This window comes from Drosophila eugracilis, unplaced genomic scaffold (genome assembly GCF_018153835.1).
Source record: "Drosophila eugracilis isolate 14026-0451.02 unplaced genomic scaffold, ASM1815383v1 contig_90, whole genome shotgun sequence".
In the NCBI taxonomy this organism is placed as follows: Eukaryota; Metazoa; Arthropoda; class Insecta; order Diptera; family Drosophilidae; genus Drosophila; species Drosophila eugracilis.
This window is the reverse complement of record NW_024573812.1, coordinates 1,389,152-1,409,303: the sequence shown is the minus strand read 5'-3', so window position 1 is coordinate 1,409,303 and position 20,152 is coordinate 1,389,152. Positions and strand designations below refer to the sequence as shown.

Below are 20,152 nucleotides of genomic sequence, written 5' to 3'. Positions count from 1 at the left end.
CAAGAAAAAATTTTGATTACAGAAAAATAGCAAAAAAAACTAAAAATAGCTATATGAATATGATAATTTGTCGGTGTATTTAGAAGGTCTTAGAAGGTGAATAACTTAAGTTACTACTTCGGAGTCAAGTCCCAACACTCCTCTGCTTGTTCCTGGTCCGCCAATACAATCTCCTGGAAAGGATATTCTGCCAAGTCATCGGGATTTGACCACTCTGATTCCTCATCGCTGTCTTCTATTATAACACATTCATTCTGTACATTTAACTTGTTCTCCTTTAGTATTTCTTCGAGGATATTTGCAGTTGCTCCGACGTGTTCTAGGCGATCCAATAGGAGAGCAATTGGCAATTTATAATTGCCCTGGTAGGAGTCCATCTCGTTCTCAGAAGAATTGGCTAGTCTTTTGAAACGCTGCAACTCAATCTGGACTTCGGTCCATATTTTTTCCTTCTCGGTGCGAGTGTCCACATTAAAAGGGTAGTCGACAGAGTGAATTAACTTATAGGGCGTGGATTCCTCATTTGGTTTCGGATTTGAATCCAAAGGATTCTCCAACTCCATATCCAGGAAATCCTTACGAACAAATACGGCTATTTGTGAAACATGTCCCACAGATTCTAGGTCTTTGGGCGGTTTCCCCACTCCCATTAGTGAGAACATGTAATTCGGATATTTCTCAACAATGCCCAAGCACCACGATTTGAATTCCTTTCGAGTCCATTCAAATTTGTGATCATCGTGGCGAAATCCATTAGGTAGTAATGGATTGAAACGCGTAAATATAACGTTAAAGTCAGAATTTGGTGTGCTAAAAACTACCAATTTTGGCTGCATAAAACCAAAAATATTTGAAGGAATTTTGGACAAAACATCGTCATATACATGCTCGATTCTGGAATAAAGTAGAAAATTATATATGACTATGATATGTAATTAGAAAACTCACAACTCTAGTGCAATTACAACATCTGTGTTTCTTAATTCTTCCGAAGAATCTGCAACGCTTCCCTGAAGAACCTGAACATTTAGCGGACACGCACGTCGCCTAACATAATCAGAGACTAATGGATTGATGCTACACAAATGTCTCCTAAGTAAGGGCTCGTCAATATCAACCTGAATAAAAATGGAGCATTCAAAAATAACGGCCACTTAATGGAACAAAATGGTAATGAAACATGGAAAATATTAAAACATTTACTTTTTTTATTTCATAACCATGCAATATTGTTACTTTACCTATTTTTTTTTTTTTGCATTTTCATGTTATAATAGTAATGTAAGTATCGCAGGAACTATTTAAATCTGAAAACATGTTTTTTAGGAAATTTAAAATTTTATAAATAAATGTTGCACATTCTAGACTGTGGTAACACTATGCGGGTTTTTGTTCACTTAAGAACGCGGTCACACCTCAAAATATGCGCGTGTGTGTGTGTGCAGCAGTGCACAGGAAGAATGTGTAATTGTTACGAAAAGTCAAATGGAAGCAAAATAATAGTTGCAAGTAGCTTGTAAAAGTGCAATTGTGCACCATTGCACCAAGTTAAAAGTGTAAGCATCACCAATCAAACTACGAAACAACCCAAACAGTGGAAAACCTCCAAACACTAGGAACGGGTCAAAAGAAAACGTAGAAAAACAAGAAGAAGAGAACGTGTAATACGTGAGAAAAATACATACTGAAAACTCAATTCGACTTTGGAGCCGTATAGCAAATGATTAGCACGTGGAAAACGGTTAAGTGAATAGGAAAAAACCTTTGCAACTTAGTAAATATGCCAGCATTTGGTTCTTTGTTTAATAATGCCGGCCAGAAAATCGATTTTTTTTCGAGCCAACGGTATGTTTGTATGGCGGTGTGTTTGTGTTTCCAGACATGGTGGTGCGTTCGCGTTTGTTTGTGTTTGTATTCGTGCCCCAGACGCGCAGCACATAATCTCGGTTTGCAACACTGTAGGACAAAACAACAAAATAAATAACCAAATAAAATAAGCTTGTCTAGAAAAAAATCGTCAAATCCCAATAGCACAATCAGCAATGCTTAACAGTTTGTTACCCGCATAAAAACAATGCTAATCATGGTCTGAACTCATGCCCTTAAAATAGCCAACTTTATCGTTTTGCAACACTACCAAACAAAAAACAGAAAATGATAAAAAATTGTCTTGGGGGCAAACAAAAACACACAAATGTCAATAACAAATTACTCAAAAACTTGATTTGAATAAAAACAATGTTACTTTACGCTTTAACTCATACTGCAAAAATAGATATTAACAATTCTATTATTCTTCTTTAATAAGCAGTTGAAAGAGAATCACCGTTGAAAACGGAATTGTGCAAAAACAAAACAACTTTTGCATGCAAATCAAACTTCACCGTCTGATCGTGAGACCGAGAATTTGAAGGAAGTTACGAAGTCTAGATTCCTAGAGATCTTAGATCCAACCGCCGAGATGGGCAAACGCCTCCAACTGGAGCGCCCGACCTCAGATCGCAGTGCTCGCAAGCGAAAGCGCTCGGCGATCAAGGCCGCCGAAAAGTGCCAGCGTTTGAGTGGCGGTTCTAACAGCGCGAATGGCTTCGAGTTTCACGAGAACGACGATGAGGAGTCCTGCTCATCGGCAGGATCCGCTGGCGGCATGGACGCGGAGCCCCCCACACTACTACACACTCCGCAGGCACGCAGTCTGCTTCTGACGGGTGCCAGCATCGCCAGCGATCACAACAACTCCAGTGTGATGGAATCACCGCGTCCGGTATATACGCTTCGCCCCTCGGTGGTCAATGGAACCATACTGAGGGACGTGCTCTCCAAGGCCTGGCGCTTGGGCCGACCCATAGGTAAGTATTTCGTAAAAAAAAAAACTTGATTATTAAGATTATTAGGACAATAAAACAATATTCCTCCCAGGCAAGGGTAACTTTGGGGAGATCTTCCTAGCCTCAGATGACACTGTATGTCCGGCCAGTTCAGAGACAGCCAAATATGTCGTCAAGATAGAGCCGCATTCGAATGGACCTCTTTTTGTAGAAATCCATTGTCTGATTAACACATCCCAAAACAAGGGTAAGCATTGGGTTAATCCTCCTTCATCACACCTATATTCACACACATACATTACAGATTTATCAGTTGTCGGAGACGATGCTGCCAGTCTACCAGCCCAACACACGCATGCCCTCAGCAAGGGACCGCCCTCTGGGATACCCAACTTTATTGCGTCGGGGACCCACTATTTTGGAGACGCTCGCTATCGCTTTCTAGTACTTCCGCGCTTTGATCGCGACCTTCATTCGCTGATCAAAAACTCCAGAGTGCAGCAAAAGTCCCTCCTTGTGCTTGCTGTACATATAATCAATGTCTTAGAAAATCTGCACGATAAGGGTTATTGTCATAATGATATCAAGGCCCAGAACCTGATGGTGTCCAAGTGCAAATACCTTAGAAAGCAACTAGTGTCCAAGGGAAATGGTTACGACGAGCATTACGAAGAGAAGCAACAGACCACTGACAGTGGAAACAGCTCGGAGCAAGAAACCAATGACGATGACTACTTCCTAAAGAATGAAAAGTTTGCCCTAAAGAAAATTGCAAATATAAAGCAGGACGAAGATGAAGATGACGAAGACTTTGATGATGGCGCCACATCGAATAGCAACAATAGTAACAGCCTGGATATCTACAACACACCTGTGAACAAAAAGCGATCCGTACGTAGTACAGTTCAGTTCAGCGGCTCTAATCCGGTGCGGTCTTGTCGTCGCGAGAAGCGCAACTCCATGTACGAGGAGATGGTCAAGTCACACTATCTGCGCCCCACTAAGCGTATTAGCTACCGCGAAGAGTTTAATGAGGAAGGGTATCCTAAGGCGACAACGGAAAACAGTGATGAGTCACCGGAATCGTCTGATAACGAGTCGGAAGAGTTTATTCCTCCATCATCCCGCCGGTCTACTATCAAAAGAGGAAGGAGAGCTCAGATAGCCAGTCCGAAAAAGGTTTCGACAAGGGCCACGCGCAACCAGGAGAAGCCAAAAAAGGAGTCAAACGCTGATCATAAAGTGCGTAGCAAGGGGGGCAAGCACTCGGACAGCATCCCAGCTGAATACAAGTTCCTACCCACCGAGGAGGAACATGTTTTCCTCATCGACTTTGGTCTTGCGTCCAAGTACCAGGATCGCGGAGTCCATCGTCCTTTCATCATGGATCAGCGAAGAGCGCACGACGGCACCCTAGAATTCACATCACGCGACGCTCACCTGGGCGCCCATTCGCGTAGAAGTGATCTTGAATGCCTCGGTTATAACCTTCTGTATTGGTCGGAAGGTTATCTGCCCTGGAAGGACGTCGCTCAGCAGCAGCAACAGGAGAAAGTGCACCGCGCCAAGGAACTGTTTATGACAGACGTGCCCGAGATGCTCCGACAGTTTTACGGCAAGCAAGTTCCTAAATATTTGGGAGAGTTCCTGCTGCAGATCAGTCAACTAGCCTACCAGGAGCGACCTGACTACGAACGTTATCGCAAAATCTTTAAGCGCGAATATCAACGGCTAGGTTACGACCCCAGCGAAATGCGTCTGAGCAGCGATGAGATCCACCGCACACGTATTTCAACCAAGGATTTGGTGGATGGCAGCAGGTGCGACATCTTCGAGCTGAATAACAAAATAGCCACTAATGTGATGCGCAACTCCACGCTTAGTACTCCGTTCCAGGAGCATTCGCTCACGAACCGCGTATCACCCAAAAATCTGCGTTCCAAGTCGAATAAGAAAACGACAAAAAAGAAATTCTCGTGGGCGGAAGTTCTTTCACAGGATCCCGATCAAATAGCCCGCGAACGGGCAGTCAAGGAGTTTGAGCGGGAGGAGTCTATTTGTCCGCTGGAATCCCGTCTTCCAAGGCGTTACGAGGGCAAGCCCACGTACGCGATACTAGCCATGGAGCAGAGTCGTCGCGAAAAGGGTTTGGTTGTCCAAGAGCATAATGATGAGGAGGAAGACAATGAAGAAGAGAACCAGGAAGCACAGGATGACCAAGAGGAGGACGATGAGGATGAAAATAGCAATGAAGGCGAGGTAGGTTGTAAATATTTAACTTGTTCGGTTGGATTTCATACATACAGTTTTAGAAGTTATAATATGTGCATTACTTTTATAAAGGATGAATCGGATGGCGTAACGGAGAGCAATTGCTCCGATCATTCCCAGAAACCTGCGCGGGGTCGACCCAAGGGATCCACCAAGAAGCGAATCACCAGCAAGCAGATCCAGGCGCATCATAATCAATCTCCACAGAAGGCCATTCGTGGAGTGGGCCGACCAAACAAGAACTCGGGAGTCGTCAGATTCGCCGCAGGAGCTGTCAGCAAGAGCCGCTCCACCCCTCTTTCGGCAGTGGCCAGTAACAAACGTGGCTGCGCCACACGCAAAGAGAATTCCACTCTGGCATCGGCCACCGGCGAAGGGGAACGAATATTGAAGTCGAGCCGTACGCGCAGAGCTCTTTATAAGACTGAACCCAAACACGGCGAGCATGATGCGTTGAACAACTCGAGCCTGGTCGAAGTGCAGAACCTGTTCGTCGAATACGATGACGAGAATAACTATTGCAAAGGTCGAAGTGTCCACTCGTCCAGGCACTGTCGTAAATGATTACCAGCTGACAATTAGGATTTGAAACTAAGGACGATTATTAGGAAGTCAGACAACATGAGGAGAAGAAAACAGAATAGAGAAGCAGAACAGATGAAACCTAGATTCGCTTTCAAGTATTTTTTAGTGATAGTTAAGATACGAACAGGACAGAACCTACTTATATACAAATTTCGGACCTAGCTAGTTAGACCGACATTTATGATGTGTAATTTTGGTTTTTAAACATTTAATCGATAAGTTGTAATGTTTTTCTGATTGGCACTCTCAGCTCCATAGGGAAGAAGTTGTTGAATTATCCTTTATACCATGTAGTACCCAGTTGTAAGAGATGTTTGTGTGTTAAATCGGTGCCCAGGAGCAGTGCACCATTGGCCTTTATAGCAAATCCTTGATTTTTAAATTTTTAGTTTTAAACCTATCGATGTTAGTTTTGTTAGTTTATATTACATATTACAGATTTACCAACCGTTTCACCCACATTTCATGCAACCAGGTACATACTCTCCTCAAAAAGTATTTAATATAACTAGATAATGGTTATTTCATAAACATGATAAAATTCTAAGTTAGGATATATGCGTGTATAAAAACAGCGGAAATAAATAAAATAGAATTGTATTTCCTTAACAATTAATACAATATGGTTTGCCTTTCTTTGGTCATGGAATTTCTATAAAAATTCTTACCAATAAAATATTTTCTATATTCTCTATGCGACGCATTAGATGGAAAAGTCTCATTTCGGCACAGCCAAACTCCACAACCTTCTTAATCTGATTTGCCCAGCGAGAGTCTTCCAGGATCTGGATCGCTGCACAGTAACGCTGTTCGTACACCGGCGGATCGAAAGTTATACCGGTTTCAGTCATTGTTGTTATGGTTTGGAAGTCCCCAAAAGGAAACTTATAGCGAAACATTGCGCGTTTTTTTAGAGTGGCCACTGATTAACTATGGTAAAAATCTTACTGTCATTGAACTGGTAATAATATCGAGTACTCGATATTACATATCGAATGGTTTTTCATTTGAAATTTGGCGGTCATTTTAAGAAGATAAAATCCATAGACTAATAGCTATTTTTAAGTATAATTGAATTTTTGGTGATAGCCTTTGAATTTACCCTTTTGAAAATTTGCATATTGACAGCTTTTAATATATAGTCTTAATAGTCACCCCATTTACTCTTTTTCAAATGGAGGGCAGTTTATTTTAAAATACCCAACTTTATGGAAATCAGTCTAGGTTTTGTGGTCGGGGGAAACACGCAACTTCCGGCATCCTTTCCGGACGACCTTCGTTGCAGGTGCTTGCCTCCCATTTGCACTGGAGCTGGGTGGGTGGTGAACCTCACCAACCACCAATCACTCCACTCGACCGTCAAATTAGCAGACAAGTCTGCAGGTCCGTGGGAGCTTTCCATATTCGTATAATGTACATATGTATAATGGGTGGATAATGTCAACGTCAGCGGCTCTGTCTCCCACATGGGTAAGCGTTTTAAGTTTTCAACCTGCTGCCATAATTTCCAGGCTAATTGCCCTGCGTTTGAAATGGAAATTTACAAATCAATAAATTTTAGTACCCCAGCGATAGTGGAGGTCCTTTCCCCATGGTTGCCATAATTATACACGTCGTCTGTTCTGTCGCCGTGGACTCGCTTCTGTTATTGTTTGCACTGAAAGACGTTGCCGAGGCTCTCATAGAGCCATCAAAACAGGACAAACACTGGAAAAACTTTAATACCTGTACAATATTTATAACAGTTTTCTTAATTAGATGGGCTGCAAAACATTTTTTTTTAATTGATTCCTGTAAATTTACCGTGTACACTATACTTTTTATTATTTTAAAAATGTAATTGGAAAAATAATATCAAGTAATTTTAAACGTAAAAATTTTGAACAAAACCAAATAAATAGCCACTGTCAGCACAGTAAGCTGTATAAAATTATAATTAATATTTTCCGTGTAAATGTGGGCCGATAGTCCGCACGGAAACCGAAAATCCAATAACGGTTTTGGCTTCTAAGCCTTGCGTGCTCCACGAAGTCTTCGGTTTACCAGCTCAGTTCGCAATCGCCACCCGTGCCTTCAAGTTGCCCGTCGAACGATGGCCAATTTCAGTGCTCACCAACTGTCGAATCCCCGGGCGAATGTCTTTATCCTGGTCAATTTGGGTTGCGAGATGCTCTACGTGATCGATCAGAGGCTGAAGGCACAGCAGATTGCACAGGACAAGTCGATTCAGGGTAAGCAATTTTACAGTCAGTTATAAACTCTGTTAAATATATTATATATATTTCAAAAATAAGTCGTCCATGAAATTTACAAAGTGCCATTTAAGTTTGGAAAAGAATAACTTATCCTTTATAACTTTTTTTGAGCATGTGATAATAATTATGAATTTTAAAAGCAAAAATCGCTGACTTTCTCAAAAACAGTATGTTTTTAAGGACATAAAATATTTAATTGATACTAGTTCTTAAAAATGGTAGAAAGGCAAGGTTACTGTTTAGGAACTCTGAAAATTAAAGAACATTTTTAATCTTAGTTATCCACGACGTGACCACCGTCCTGCTTGAGCCAAAGTTTATTAACTCTCTTCTTGAGGGATCGAAACACAATAATGCCCAGCTCCTGACCGCTGATCATTGTAAATTCATGCTCAATGACATAGCGACCTGTTCTTTAATGAGACTCGATGAGCAGTCTATGTCAAAGCTATGGAATCTCATGACCATGGTCTATAAATGGCAGTTGTTCGTATCCCGCCATCGTCACCATCTGCTCGAGATAACGTTTCGGCACTTGGATGCTGTCAACAGGTTGTATGCAGATGCCAAAATTAATATGCTGATTGACTTTACGAAAAATACGCTTCTGGACTTTTGGAATGCGAGCGGGGAGGAGGCTCAACTGTCTATCTATCAAACAAATCGGGCCTGGCTGCAGTGCTTTAACACGAAGATATCTTTGTTGATTCGATTGGGATTTCAGGCCATGGACGGGAGTTACTTTAAGGATGTAGATCAGGATTATTTCACGGAATACGTTGAAACAGCCGGCGACAATATATATGCAAAGAGTGCAGAGCAGCGGGAAAGACAGGAACGGGAGCCAAACAGAATGGATCAACTGGCTGCTCAACTAAATATTAATCCACCACAAGGCGAGGATTTGCAGCCCATCAATGCCCGTCAGTTTCAGCAGCAGTTTGAACAGACATTTGGAAATGTACTTTTTAATGACCCAGTAGCCAGCTCATCCGGTTGTGAATTCGTTCAGCTTCAGCCATTGAGTCCATCCTCAGAAAAAGAGGCAACGACGATGTCCAGGACCGGGGGAGCCTTGCTGAACCAGAACCTGCTCGACTTGTACAGCAAAATGCCTTAGAGCCTTAAGCAGTTTTGTTTAGAAAATATTGTATTTCTTGTTTAGTTGGTTTTTGTAAAATAATTATAAAAACGCCATATGTTGCATAGTTCTCGTTTGTTTTTTGTTTTTGTTTTCATCGAAGACATTGTTGTGATCAAAAAATAAATCAACGTTAGAATTTTGAGCTTGCGACTTATTGTAAACAACTGTGAAATGTGTGGTGGGGGTGGTATGGTGCAGGATAAAATAGAACCAAAGGTCGAAATGTACAATTACAAATATAAAAGTTAAGGGCGTGCTCCTCATCGCGCTGCTGCCTGCGCTACAGACTTATGGCAACAACATGTATATAATCAATTACTCTCCTCATTTTGTGTGTGTCTCGCTTGTAATACGCTGATTTCAGTGAAAGTCAGCAAAGGAAAAGTTCGTCCGTGTTGGTGGTGGTGGTGGTTGTAGTGTTGTTTGTCCAGCGGCAGGATCTGATTACATTTTTGCCTTAAGCGGCACTGCGTCCACCATGATATGCAGGGCCATCTTTAGGCACTCTTCCGCTGAGCTGATCTGCTCGCATGGATAGGCTGCGCCATATTGCGTGAGAAATTCGCAGTACTTCCGGTAATTGCTCACCGCAAAGTCATAGTTGTAGGCGCCCAGTGACTTCATGTCCGTGTCATCGGTCACCGACGGCACCGTCGCCTTGTGCGGCATCTGACCGAAGGTGGGATAGTCCAGCTCGCAGCCCTCGCATTTGCAGTCGAAGCGGTACTGCATGGACAGCGTGTCCAATCGCCTCTGCTTGTTGAAAATAGCGAAGTGGGCGCTGAAATTATGGAAATTTATTAATGTTTTTATGTCAAGAAGTATCTTAAAAAGAGAACTATAAAATGCTACTTTTCACTAATTATACTTCAATAATAAGTTATTATGTAATTTGTGTTTAGACCTTTATAATTTCTATGAACGTTTATGGTTTGATCTCATTCATTTGATTTGTAGCTTTAAAAAGAATATTATTTGGACATAAATTTAAACACTTTATGATGTTTTTTGGCACACACTCACCCATAGTTGTCATAGAGCACATTTCCCGCCTTAATAGGCCGCAGGACAAACAGGTATGCCTTGGTGCCCTCGAATATCCTTAAAGTATTAGGCGCGCACGAGTGATTTAGCAGTGAGAGGAAAGCGTAAGCTCCGGACGAATGCGACTGATCGTCCTTGGTCTCATTGACCTGTTCCACAAGATCTATGCCAAACATATTCGAGGGCGACGTTTGCAGATGCCGAAACAGTAGGTCCGTGAAAAAGTTAATGCCTTCTTCACCGCCCAAATGGTCCTTGAGCGGCGTAAATTCGATTATGAAGTGCTTAAGCACGGCACAGACCACGGAGCGCTGGAAGAGATCGGAGACGGAGCGCATGTGCTGGTTGGTAACAAGGCCGTGGATGGCCCGGTAGTGTTCTTGCGGCGACAGCTGACTATAGTCCAGATCAAAGGCGCACTTATGCTGATTCTGCGGCTGCTCACAAAAAGCCATCAGCTCCTCGATGCTGGGATACAGATCCAGGGCGCCCAGCGTTGTGCGCAGGGCGATGCCATGGATCTTGTTGAACATGCGGTGCAGAAAGTCAATGATGGGGCACTCAAAGCGGTGATAGCTGGACATGGCCCGCTGCTTGCACTCCTCAGAGCAAAACATTACGGAGCAGCAGCTGTCGCAGGGTATAAGGGTCAGGTAGTTCTCCCGCTTGCAGGTGGCACACCGAATGTACCGCATTGGCGTTAGTAGTGTGGAACAGAAGGGCTGCTCCACGGCCACCAAATCTCCAACTACCAGATCACGATTTGTGACCACAAAGCGACCCTCGTCAGCGGATTCGCGCAGCTCTAGACAGTCAGCGATATAGGGCACCTGGGGATGCGAATCAAAGCTGAGCTTAAACTCGTAGGGCACCACATCGGGCGGTTGCTGATCGAGTAGCTGCTGGCAGTCCCGCTCTCGCTTGTCCAATTTGTGGCTCAGTCTTGCCGGATAGTTAGCCTTTCTAGCCAGTTCAATATTAGCCAGGCACTCCCGGTAGCGCTTCCACTCGAACAAAACCGCCGACCGGTTGGCATAGCCTATGGACAGATGCTCTGAGTTGGGTTCGGCATAGCAGATACTTTTGTTGTACAGCTCCAGGGCCTGGAAAAGGATTTAAATTATATAAAATGTACAGAACGGAAAGTCATAAATCCATTTAAGAGGTTATCACCTGAAAGTACTTCCGGTTCTTCAGTGAGAACTGCTCGTTTCCCAACATTCGAAACTCGACGCTTCGCTTGTTGCACTTATCCTCCTGAAGCGTTACATTTAGAAAGATCTTCTCCATGTACTTGAAGTCAATAAGAGCTCGCTCGACGAAGTCCACCTTGCGGTGGTTCTCCTTTAGCTCATTGAACTTGCCGGATATGATTCCAATCAGCTTCCAGTCCTTCAGCTTCTTCACCAAATCATCACTAACGTCGTACACGTCCATCTCTTGTGCGGGTGTATAGTCCTGTGTTGTAGTCCTGGAGATTTCTCCGGATCGGATCGGATTGGTTCGGATCCTTCGGTTCGGTCCGCGTGTCGACGCCGCCGCCTGTTTTTTTCGACCGGAAAATCGGTTCGAAGAAAGAGTCCGCGAATTATTTAGCTGCCGCAAGTGCTGACCGCTAACTTGAGATTTCACAGACAATTTCGATTCGGCAATATTGCAATTATCCACAGGGCGATTTTAATGTTATTTTTTTGCCAATCCGCTGGAAGCAGTGTGGAGTGTAGCCTACAAATAATTAACCCTGCATCTTATAAAAATATACTAAAAAATACCAATAAATAATTACTTGTGTTATCCAAGACTCACACCTGAATGAATGCAATTAATGATAAAATATTTTTTAGTTTTTCATAACAAAATATGTACATAAAAAATAAACAATTGATTAAAGGAAAATTTAAGCTTACTTTAAAATTCATTGGATAACTTTATTATTTTAACATTACATTATACATTTACATGTCTCCTCCTTAAGTGGCTGCCTCGAGACGTCGCAATGTTTGCACACCACAAAGACTAATTGGCGCCATTTTTGAAATTTCCTAGGGAGTGCACACACTGGCAGAAATTTATTTCCAAGTTTATCTTCTTCTTTTTATGACAGAACAGAACTGAAGTTTTTTTAATTTGGGAAATTATTGGCAGTCAAATTGTTTGTTTTACAAACGCCCTGCTGTCAGACGGCCGCCGCACCAGTTCGGTTCAAGTTGAAGGCAAGGGAATATTATTTTTAGCCAGTAGGCCACAGCTAAGTAGCAACCGTGCTCAGTCTAAAAATTTTGTTTGGCTGTGACTGTGAATAAATCAAACACTTTCATATCAAATCTTGAGCACCAACGAAGAAAAGTACGTAAAAATAAAATACAAAAATAAAAGAGCGTGGGACGATTTATGGAATTTATGGTTTACCTGATTTTCTAGAAATGCCCATCATTCGACTGGAGTCTGCAGACAAGGAGATCTTCGACACGGACCAGGAGATCGCCAAGTGCTCGGAAACGATTCGCACGGCTCTCGAGGATCTGGGCGATGAGAGTGACGAAAGTGTGTTGCCCTTGCCGAATGTTAATTCGCTGATCCTGAAGAAGGTGCTTCACTGGGCTACCTATCACAAGGACGATCCCATGGTAACCGAAGAGGACGAAAACAAGGAGAAGCGAACGGATGATATATCATCATGGGACGCCGATTTTCTCAAAGTGGACCAGGGCACCCTGTTCGAGCTCATCCTGGCTGCAAACTATTTGAACATACAGGGTCTACTGGACGTCACTTGCAAAACGGTGGCCAATATGATTAAGGGCAAGTCGCCGCAGGACATCCGCGACACCTTTGCCATCAACAACGACTTTTCGCCCCAGGAGGAGGAGCAGGTGCGCAAGGAGAACGAGTGGTGCGAGGAGAAATAATTTCAAGAAGCTTAATTTCCTTTACGGGATGCTGCAGACAAAAATCCTAATTGACACTTAATTAAAATCCCAAATTAACACTTCATTATATTACAACAAAATTGCTTTTTTTTTTTTTTTTTGCAAAGTTACAACTTAAATTCATTCATTTATTATCAATATACACGAAATGGAAAATGTACTTTTTTTTTTATCCTTTTTACCTTTTAAGAGAGAAGCAGCAAATCAGGCTTAATTTGTAAAAATTAAATGTCTATAAATAAAAGAAGTCGACTAAAAATGTACTTATATTGTTAGTAGCAATTTTGAATGATGGGAGTATATTTGCGATACGTTTATGTTGATAATTGTAATATAAACATTTCAGAACTGTAACATTACCAAAGTTCTTATAAACTATTGTATTCAACAACAAAATTTTAATTTTTATCAAACAAATTTGCAATGTTATTTACATTGAACACATAAATGGAATGTAGAATATGCGTCCGTTTTTAACTTAAAATCCTTAAAATGAATTCCATGAACTTGGCCACGATAGAACTGACCAGATTGAAGACCAGGGACAAAATGCCAAGGACGAGATTTACGACGTCATCAATCTCAAAAGATCTTAGGAATCGGAAGAGGAATAGTGCAACCAACACTATTAGAACGGGTTTCACCAGCGAGAGCACGAACCGAAAGGCGAAGACGAGTGCGTACCATGTAATGATAAGTAGCAACACGTATGCGACCAGTTCACCCAGATCAGAGGGCATGGACACGTTCTTCGAGACGAAATCGTAGAGAACCGAGACCGAGTTTCCATCATCCTCCCAGCTCATTTCTTCTCGTCTGATATTCCTTCTACAGCTTTCGTGTTCCATGGCTTTAGTTTACTGTTTTGAACAACCAGTCAGGGCACACTGAACCAACAATTATAACTTTCAATTAATTCATGAAACTCAAATTGCAAAATCATAAACAAATTTTCAAATTGCGAAAATCAGCTGTTTTAGTGAGACCGTTCGTCGATCGTAGTGCTCTAGCCCTGCAAGGTGTGAAAATTTCAAGGTATTCTAAAAGCTGATTGAAATACTTTGTTAAGTTATTAAATTATAACTAATGTTAAGCTTATAGCAAAAATAATTTAAGATAAATACAAGAGATTTTCACAAATTTTAATTGATAGTGTAATGACCTTTAAAAATAATTATGTATTCATTATATCAATCAATTATTAACAATATTCGAAACGATTATGAACAATTTTCTGGTTTTCCAAATTAAAGTTTAATGCAAGAACTCTGTGTTAAAATAATTAGTTGAATGTGTGCCTTTTTAATTATAAAAAAAATTTTCAATGGCCAATAAATAATTAATTGGGTTTGGTTTGACCTGTTAACGTATCGAAAAATCTTTTAAATAATTTGATTGTCAGTTTTTAAATTTACCATATTGTAATTCATTAAAATTTTGTACACAAAAACTGGTTTGCTGCTTTAAAATTTTTGAATTTCACCTTATATTCCATTAAAATCTGTTTATTAAGACAAACGATTATTGCACATTGATGGCTCGTAATTACTTTCTCTTAGTTACCAACAAAAGAGAATCAAATACATTCTTTCAAAGTGCAGTGGGTTAAAGCTAACCTGGCCATAAATCTAAATGGCTGACCTTTTAACTTGGTCGCTGTGCATTGAACTGGCTGAAAATTCGTGAAAAATCCCAACGATTCCCCTAGGGAATAACTGACGGGCCAAAAGGTAAGAGGTTGCCTGAAACTGATGCCACAAGAAACCAAAAAAATAAGTAAAACATGGCAGGCGAACAATAAGCAATTTCCTTTTTCTTTAAACTCACTCGGTTCAACGTACTGCTCCCTCTACTTCCAGAGATATCACATTTTAAAAGCATTAAAATCGCCCATCACAGCTCACAAATTGGAATAAATGGCTCTGGAGCAGAAGTTTTTGGCTTTGAAAATTTACACGATCGCAGGGTGTGAAAATCATAAGAGCTAGACTTAATTTACTCAAGCTCAAGGCAATTTTACCAAAAAAAAAAATTATGTATAAAGTTTCATTGTTCTTTCTGTCAACTTGTTATTAGCTATGCCCTTTGCTATAGAGCTTATCCAGAGCAAACTACATGGGACAATGGACAATGGGCAACAAGTGCAAACAGATGTCCAACTTGGCTGCAGTTGCACTCTGTACTCTGGACTGGACTAGAAACGAAACTTCAGGGAACTGAACTCGACTTGATGCAACTGACAGACTGACTTTGACACAAAGCCCAGGAGGACAGACCGTTGGGTCTATAAATAAGGCACGACCCCACGACCATGTGCTGACAGAGATGCTGACGAACTATACAATTCATTACACAGGATGCATGGCAAACTCTGAATTATAGTAGTTATATGTAGTAGGTATTTTGGATATCAATCCTTAGCGATTTGAAATCTCTAAAGATTTCTTGGGTATTTTTAAAATCTATCATGTAAGTTATAAGATTTTAGTACTTAATTTAGGCTTTTGGAACTTAAAGACTTAAAAATTGATTAATTTTGGTTAAAAAAGAAAGTTTTTAAAAATGTCATATAATTTTAGACATAATTATTGAGTTTTTGAAATCTCTAGAGATTTTTAACATAATATTCAAATCTATAATCCAAGTTGTCATCTCTGCTAGCTGACCCAATGCGAGTTGGTCTGATTCTGTGTGTTTGAGGGTGTTGTAAGTGCAACAACTGTGTCACGCCTTGTTTCTGTAAACGACAAAGCGGAGAATAGAACAGAATATACAGCATATTTCATTCTGATGGCAAAGGGGGAGTGTGTGGAGACGGAGACAAGCTGCTAGAGCCAGCTTTATTATTTCTGGCTTTTGTTGCTGGCTTCATAAAAGTGTTGTGTTGTGTTGTTGTGTTCTGTTGTCCACGTGTGTTTGTTTGTCTGTTTGCCCGGCGCTTCCTGTTGCTCGTTCGACTTCTGCCTGAGCGTTTCCGCTTCCTTTCATTTGCCATTCCGTTCATGCCTCAAACACTCACGAACCACCCCACCGCCCACTTTGTATCTGGGGTTTCATTTTTGCTTGCTTTTTGGATTTGCTTTGCTTTGCGGCTATTTGCTACACAAATTCCTAGAGATCCCTAAATATTTAATTTACTCGCACCAGGCTACAAAATATTTAAAGCTCTTAAAAACGTACGAGAAATTTTCAAACCGATTTTCTCTATTGGCTCTAGAGAGTGTTACTCCTACGTGTGTCGTGGAAATGCCAGCTTTACCTGCCAACTTCATAGGGAACACAATCCGTCGCTGACACCTGTCGCTGTACTTCCATTAGAATGGACTCTGAAACAATGTAGTACACTTCACAAAATATGAAAAGGCTATGATCATTAGTTGAGATTTTAAAGCGTATTTTTTTTTTAAATAGTCTTTTAATATTCCTTTTAAATTTTTAGGCTAACATAATATTAAAAATTGGCAGTATGATTTTATGTGAAAATTGTTGATTATTTTTCCTTGTGCTCTTGCACTTTGGCACCTCCGATTTGGCCCACTTCACCTAGGCGAACGACACGTGTCAACTGCAAAGTGCATCGGATCCGGCAACCGCAACTTTTGCAACTCCAAGCTGACCTTTTCGCGTTCGAGACTCTTGAGTCGCGAGTCGCAATTCTCTGATGCTGTCGCTTGCCGGGGGCGAAGTCATTTGACATAGTCAACTGGTTTTAAATTAATGAGCATGCCGAAAAAAAAGAAGAAAAACGCGCTGAAAATTGCTTTGCGTCTTGGGCGAGCAACTTAAGGTAGAAGGGAGCAACAGGTGGAAAGGGTTCTCCCCCAGGAAGTGGCCGTAAAAAGCCACTCGAAAACATTCGAGGGCCTAAGCAAAGTTTCCGTCTGGTAGACTTCAGGGGAAATCCTCCTGCCTGACTAAGAAATACCAAAAAGAAAACGGCTGGCGGGCATAGGAAAATTACAAGAAGCAGAAGAACAAACAAAGGGCCGGGGCCCAAAGGATACGAGTATCCTTTTGGGCTTCGACGCGTCTTGTGTATGCTTAATGGATTCCCCAAATCATTTGACCAAAAGCGGCAAAAGTCCTTTATCCGCTCTTAAATGTCAGCGCGTTATGAAATTATAGACTAAATGAAATTATTCACAAATAAATGAAATTGCGCAGTCAACGGGAATCATTTATGTACATTATTTTTACACTTTCTCTTCCTTTTTCTTATTTTTTTTATGTTATATTTTCTTTTTTTTTTTTTTAATATTTTCATTCAATTTTGAGCTGCCAGTCTTTATCCCGCCTGAAATATCAAAGGTGAGTCGAAGGTGGGGGCGCATAAGGAGAGGAGTAGAGTAGTTTCAGCGTGAATTGGATCCGGGTGAGGGATTTCAGGTGGGCTCTGTCGTGTCAATTCAATCAAGCGACCTGCCTGCCTTGTCTCCTCTCCACATTTCTTTCTCCAACTTAATCTCGATGTTGTTGGTCCCGTTCTTGTTGTCGTTGTTTGGTTATACAAAATGAGAATTTATTGTACGGCACACATAAGCTGACTATAATAAAATTTCAATTTGCCCGACAAACGATGTCGTCGACACTCGTTTTTCCCGCATAAAGGCAAAGAACGGGCACAAAGCAATCGCAGTTCCCCCGGCCAAAGTGTACGCAAATATCGTTTATGTATAAAGAATATTATTCTACCGTGCGTTTTATTTACCCTTATTGCGATGTGAAAGTTGTCGAACCTTTTAGAACCTTTCACTGCCAAAAAGTTCCATCTTAATTAATTTCAAATTCTGGCAAACTTTTTTCTATTTATGATTTTTGGTAAATGCTATTCAGTAAATACAGCAAAACTCATCTAGCAAATGTCAAAAAATAAAAGTTGAAAATAATAGTTTTTGAATGTGAGAGTTCCAGGCAAAATTATCATATAAGCCGTGCACCTTTCGCTACTACCAAAAATGTTGATTTTAAATTTCTCTCTTCAATTTCGCCGTGTTATCCTGTGGAGCATGTGAATCTCCCGTTTCGCTAATTGCTGCCAGCGGGAAGTGACATTTTCAAAGAGAGTGGAAACACCGGTGGCAGTTTAAATGTAAATGGCGCTAGTTAAAAAAATTTACAAAACGTTTTTAATCCTGTACCGCTTTTCTGTTTTTATTATTTACCGCAAAATTTGTTTGTATGAACTAATATATATACTTAACATAGAATATAGAAACTGAAAGTAATATTTCAAATAATAATGATATTGCTTACCAAATTTTACGATTTTTTCCAAGAATTTGTTAACCGAAAGATGTAAGATGTAAATTAATATTAAAAGGGCCTGGTAAAAACATTTTTGTTGAAAAAGTTCCTATATTATCTTCAACCCAGGAAAAGGTACACGTGAGTTGGAAAAAATTATCTTTAAATAAATGACAAGAAAACATTTGTTTACTAAAATTTCCTATGTATACTTATATATTTCTCACATGCTGGAATCTTTTAAGTATTATAATCGCTTTATTGGTTTTGTATCAGAAAGCATCGAGTGATGGGCTGATGGCTTATGCATCATGGGGTCACGACCCGAGCGGAGTAAGCCATATGTTTTGAAATGGCTTTTGGATGTTGTAAAGGTTGGGCTTGGCGGCATAAAACCTCAGAGCACATCTATTGATATGACATTTGCCGGTCGGCGGCTTTAAATCCTCAATGACGTCACATTGGAAGGAAGGGAGTTGGGAGTAAGGGAGTAAGTGCGTCGGCGGATGGGCGATGGAGGTCACGTAAAACATGCTCGTTAAAAATTGACGATGTGCATCAGCGCGTGGCGATGTGGACTCTTAGACAAGGTGAGAGTAAAAGTGTTAGGACCCGGGAGATGTAAGATGGCAGATGAACCATGTTCAGTTCAGTTCGTTGTGGTAACACACGTGCCTCAAGCACTTAACCCATTGACCGAGGGACCACCTTGGCGTCAAGCATTTATCGGAAAATGTATTTCAGCTGGCGGCATTTATGACTTTTTAAAGCCGCCGCCTTGCCTCCCATCTCGAAACTCATAAAAACAGTCAGCCATAATATGTAGGGCTCAAGCCAAGCGAAAGAGCACCCAAAGGACATCCAGAATACATACATACATACATATGTATATAAATATCTAAATGTTTTGCATACTGCATGCCCCTTGACAACATACTGCCACCGCTTTTTCAGCCTTCGTTTCGCTCAGATATAAATACGTAATGCATGTCAGTTTGGTTTTGCGCTTTGATTTAACAGCGTTGATTTATGGCGCCAGAGCTGAAAAATATGCTATACTATGCCATGCCATGCTATGCTATGCTATGCCGAGGGCATAAAAAGTGCGCGTAAAAATCAAATACGAACATATAACCCACGGCCACAGTGAAAGCGGATTTAATTAGTGGAAAGCAGACGGAAAGTGCGCTGCATACTGTACGCTTCGCTGACAAGACGAGATTAAATCAAATGGGATGAGATGAGATGGGATGGGTTGTGGGTCGTGGCTCCTGGTCTATCTGGTAAGTATACGGCGATGACGTTGGAAATGATAACGATGATGCCTGGCATAACCATTAAATCGCCCAACGAAATGCGTCTGAAATTAAGGGATTATAAAATACAAGTCTGCTTTAAAAATATTTACGAAGCAAATCAGAAAAAATCAACAACATAAGAAAAAGGTCGCTAAAACTTCTGGCAAGTGGATAATATCCAGGTTATTCACACATCCATCGGTTCGTATATCAAATTAATTTGTCGTCCGGCAGTAAAATAACTTTGACAACTTTCTTCTCCTTTTTTTGGGATCAAGGGGAAAAAGTTTAGCGGCCCTCTTTGCCACTTGCTAATTGAGTTTGCCTGAATTTCATACGCCATGTGGGACCATGCGAAGATTGTTGCCGTTTTGCCTGCGTTATTGCCGCCCGACTTGTCAACCTTTTTATTTGGTTCAATAAACCGAAAGCCAGCCGATATGTGCGAATATTTATTTGTATAAACACATATAAATATTGTTGTGTGTGCTTAAAGGTGAAGCGAAAACTTCTTCTTTGCTTGACTGTTATTTTTGCCTAAGATAACATTGCG

The 20,152-nt window shown here is 41.0% G+C and overlaps 6 protein-coding genes across 6 annotated transcripts; 3 read left to right on the top strand and 3 right to left on the bottom strand.

The window, feature by feature from the left end:
* Positions 1-58: 58 nt before the first annotated feature.
* On the bottom strand, positions 59-6,591 carry LOC108106685 (small RNA 2'-O-methyltransferase). The gene is made up of 3 exons (XM_017213916.1): positions 6,353-6,591; positions 949-1,118; positions 59-894 (listed from the first exon to the last, which is right to left on the bottom strand). Exons 1-3 carry the CDS (start codon positions 6,581-6,583, stop codon positions 114-116), a joined length of 1,182 nt encoding a protein of 393 aa, XP_017069405.1. The 5' UTR covers positions 6,584-6,591; the 3' UTR covers positions 59-113.
* Positions 1,401-6,300, top strand: LOC108106683. Its single transcript, XM_017213915.2, has 5 exons — positions 1,401-1,556; positions 2,312-2,849; positions 2,920-3,075; positions 3,133-5,087; positions 5,172-6,300. The coding sequence occupies exons 2-5, from the start codon at positions 2,462-2,464 to the stop codon at positions 5,661-5,663; spliced, it is 2,991 nt and encodes a 996-aa protein (XP_017069404.1). The 5' UTR covers positions 1,401-1,556; positions 2,312-2,461; the 3' UTR covers positions 5,664-6,300.
* A 1,139-nt stretch (positions 6,592-7,730) lies between the features above and the next one.
* Positions 7,731-9,060, top strand: LOC108106733 (protein OSCP1). Its single transcript, XM_017213971.2, has 2 exons — positions 7,731-7,915; positions 8,218-9,060. The coding sequence occupies exons 1-2, from the start codon at positions 7,777-7,779 to the stop codon at positions 9,057-9,059; spliced, it is 981 nt and encodes a 326-aa protein (XP_017069460.1). The 5' UTR covers positions 7,731-7,776; the 3' UTR covers position 9,060.
* A 90-nt stretch (positions 9,061-9,150) lies between these two features.
* LOC108106732 (SET and MYND domain-containing protein 4) lies at positions 9,151-11,861 on the bottom strand. The gene is made up of 3 exons (XM_017213970.1): positions 11,301-11,861; positions 10,107-11,230; positions 9,151-9,864 (listed from the first exon to the last, which is right to left on the bottom strand). Exons 1-3 carry the CDS (start codon positions 11,562-11,564, stop codon positions 9,528-9,530), a joined length of 1,725 nt encoding a protein of 574 aa, XP_017069459.1. The 5' UTR covers positions 11,565-11,861; the 3' UTR covers positions 9,151-9,527.
* Positions 11,862-12,203: 342 nt separating this feature from the next.
* Positions 12,204-13,320, top strand: LOC108106786 (S-phase kinase-associated protein 1). The gene is made up of 2 exons (XM_017214030.2): positions 12,204-12,473; positions 12,549-13,320. The coding sequence occupies exon 2, from the start codon at positions 12,551-12,553 to the stop codon at positions 13,034-13,036; it is 486 nt and encodes a 161-aa protein (XP_017069519.1). The 5' UTR covers positions 12,204-12,473; positions 12,549-12,550; the 3' UTR covers positions 13,037-13,320.
* Positions 13,321-13,326: 6 nt separating this feature from the next.
* On the bottom strand, positions 13,327-14,052 carry LOC108106788. Its single transcript, XM_017214031.2, has one exon. It carries the CDS (start codon positions 13,903-13,905, stop codon positions 13,531-13,533), a length of 375 nt encoding a protein of 124 aa, XP_017069520.1. The 5' UTR covers positions 13,906-14,052; the 3' UTR covers positions 13,327-13,530.
* Between the last annotated feature and the right edge of the window lie 6,100 nt (positions 14,053-20,152).

Bases quoted from the DNA above. Each gene is read 5' to 3' on its own strand.
- LOC108106685 (XM_017213916.1), bottom strand. From the start codon at position 6,583: ATGTTTCGCTATAAGTTTCCTTTTGGGGACTTCCAAACCATAACAACA. The intron at 1,119-6,352 runs GTAAGAATTTTT...ATTTTTATTCAG, and splicing joins ATATAGAAAATATTTTATTG to GTTGATATTGACGAGCCCTT. The intron at 895-948 runs GTGAGTTTTCTA...ACTTTATTCCAG, and splicing joins GTTGTAATTGCACTAGAGTT to AATCGAGCATGTATATGACG.
- LOC108106732 (XM_017213970.1), bottom strand. From the start codon at position 11,564: ATGGACGTGTACGACGTTAGTGATGATTTGGTGAAGAAGCTGAAGGAC. The intron at 11,231-11,300 runs GTGATAACCTCT...ATCCTTTTCCAG, and splicing joins AGAACCGGAAGTACTTTCAG to GCCCTGGAGCTGTACAACAA. The intron at 9,865-10,106 runs GTGAGTGTGTGC...CCATAATTTCAG, and splicing joins GTGCTCTATGACAACTATGG to CGCCCACTTCGCTATTTTCA.
- LOC108106788 (XM_017214031.2), bottom strand. From the start codon at position 13,905: ATGGAACACGAAAGCTGTAGAAGGAATATCAGACGAGAAGAAATGAGC.
- LOC108106733 (XM_017213971.2), top strand. From the start codon at position 7,777: ATGGCCAATTTCAGTGCTCACCAACTGTCGAATCCCCGGGCGAATGTC. The intron at 7,916-8,217 runs GTAAGCAATTTT...TTTTAATCTTAG, and splicing joins ACAGGACAAGTCGATTCAGG to TTATCCACGACGTGACCACC.
- LOC108106786 (XM_017214030.2), top strand. From the start codon at position 12,551: ATGCCCATCATTCGACTGGAGTCTGCAGACAAGGAGATCTTCGACACG.
- LOC108106683 (XM_017213915.2), top strand. From the start codon at position 2,462: ATGGGCAAACGCCTCCAACTGGAGCGCCCGACCTCAGATCGCAGTGCT. The intron at 3,076-3,132 runs GTAAGCATTGGG...CATACATTACAG, and splicing joins TAACACATCCCAAAACAAGG to ATTTATCAGTTGTCGGAGAC. The intron at 5,088-5,171 runs GTAGGTTGTAAA...ACTTTTATAAAG, and splicing joins AAAATAGCAATGAAGGCGAG to GATGAATCGGATGGCGTAAC.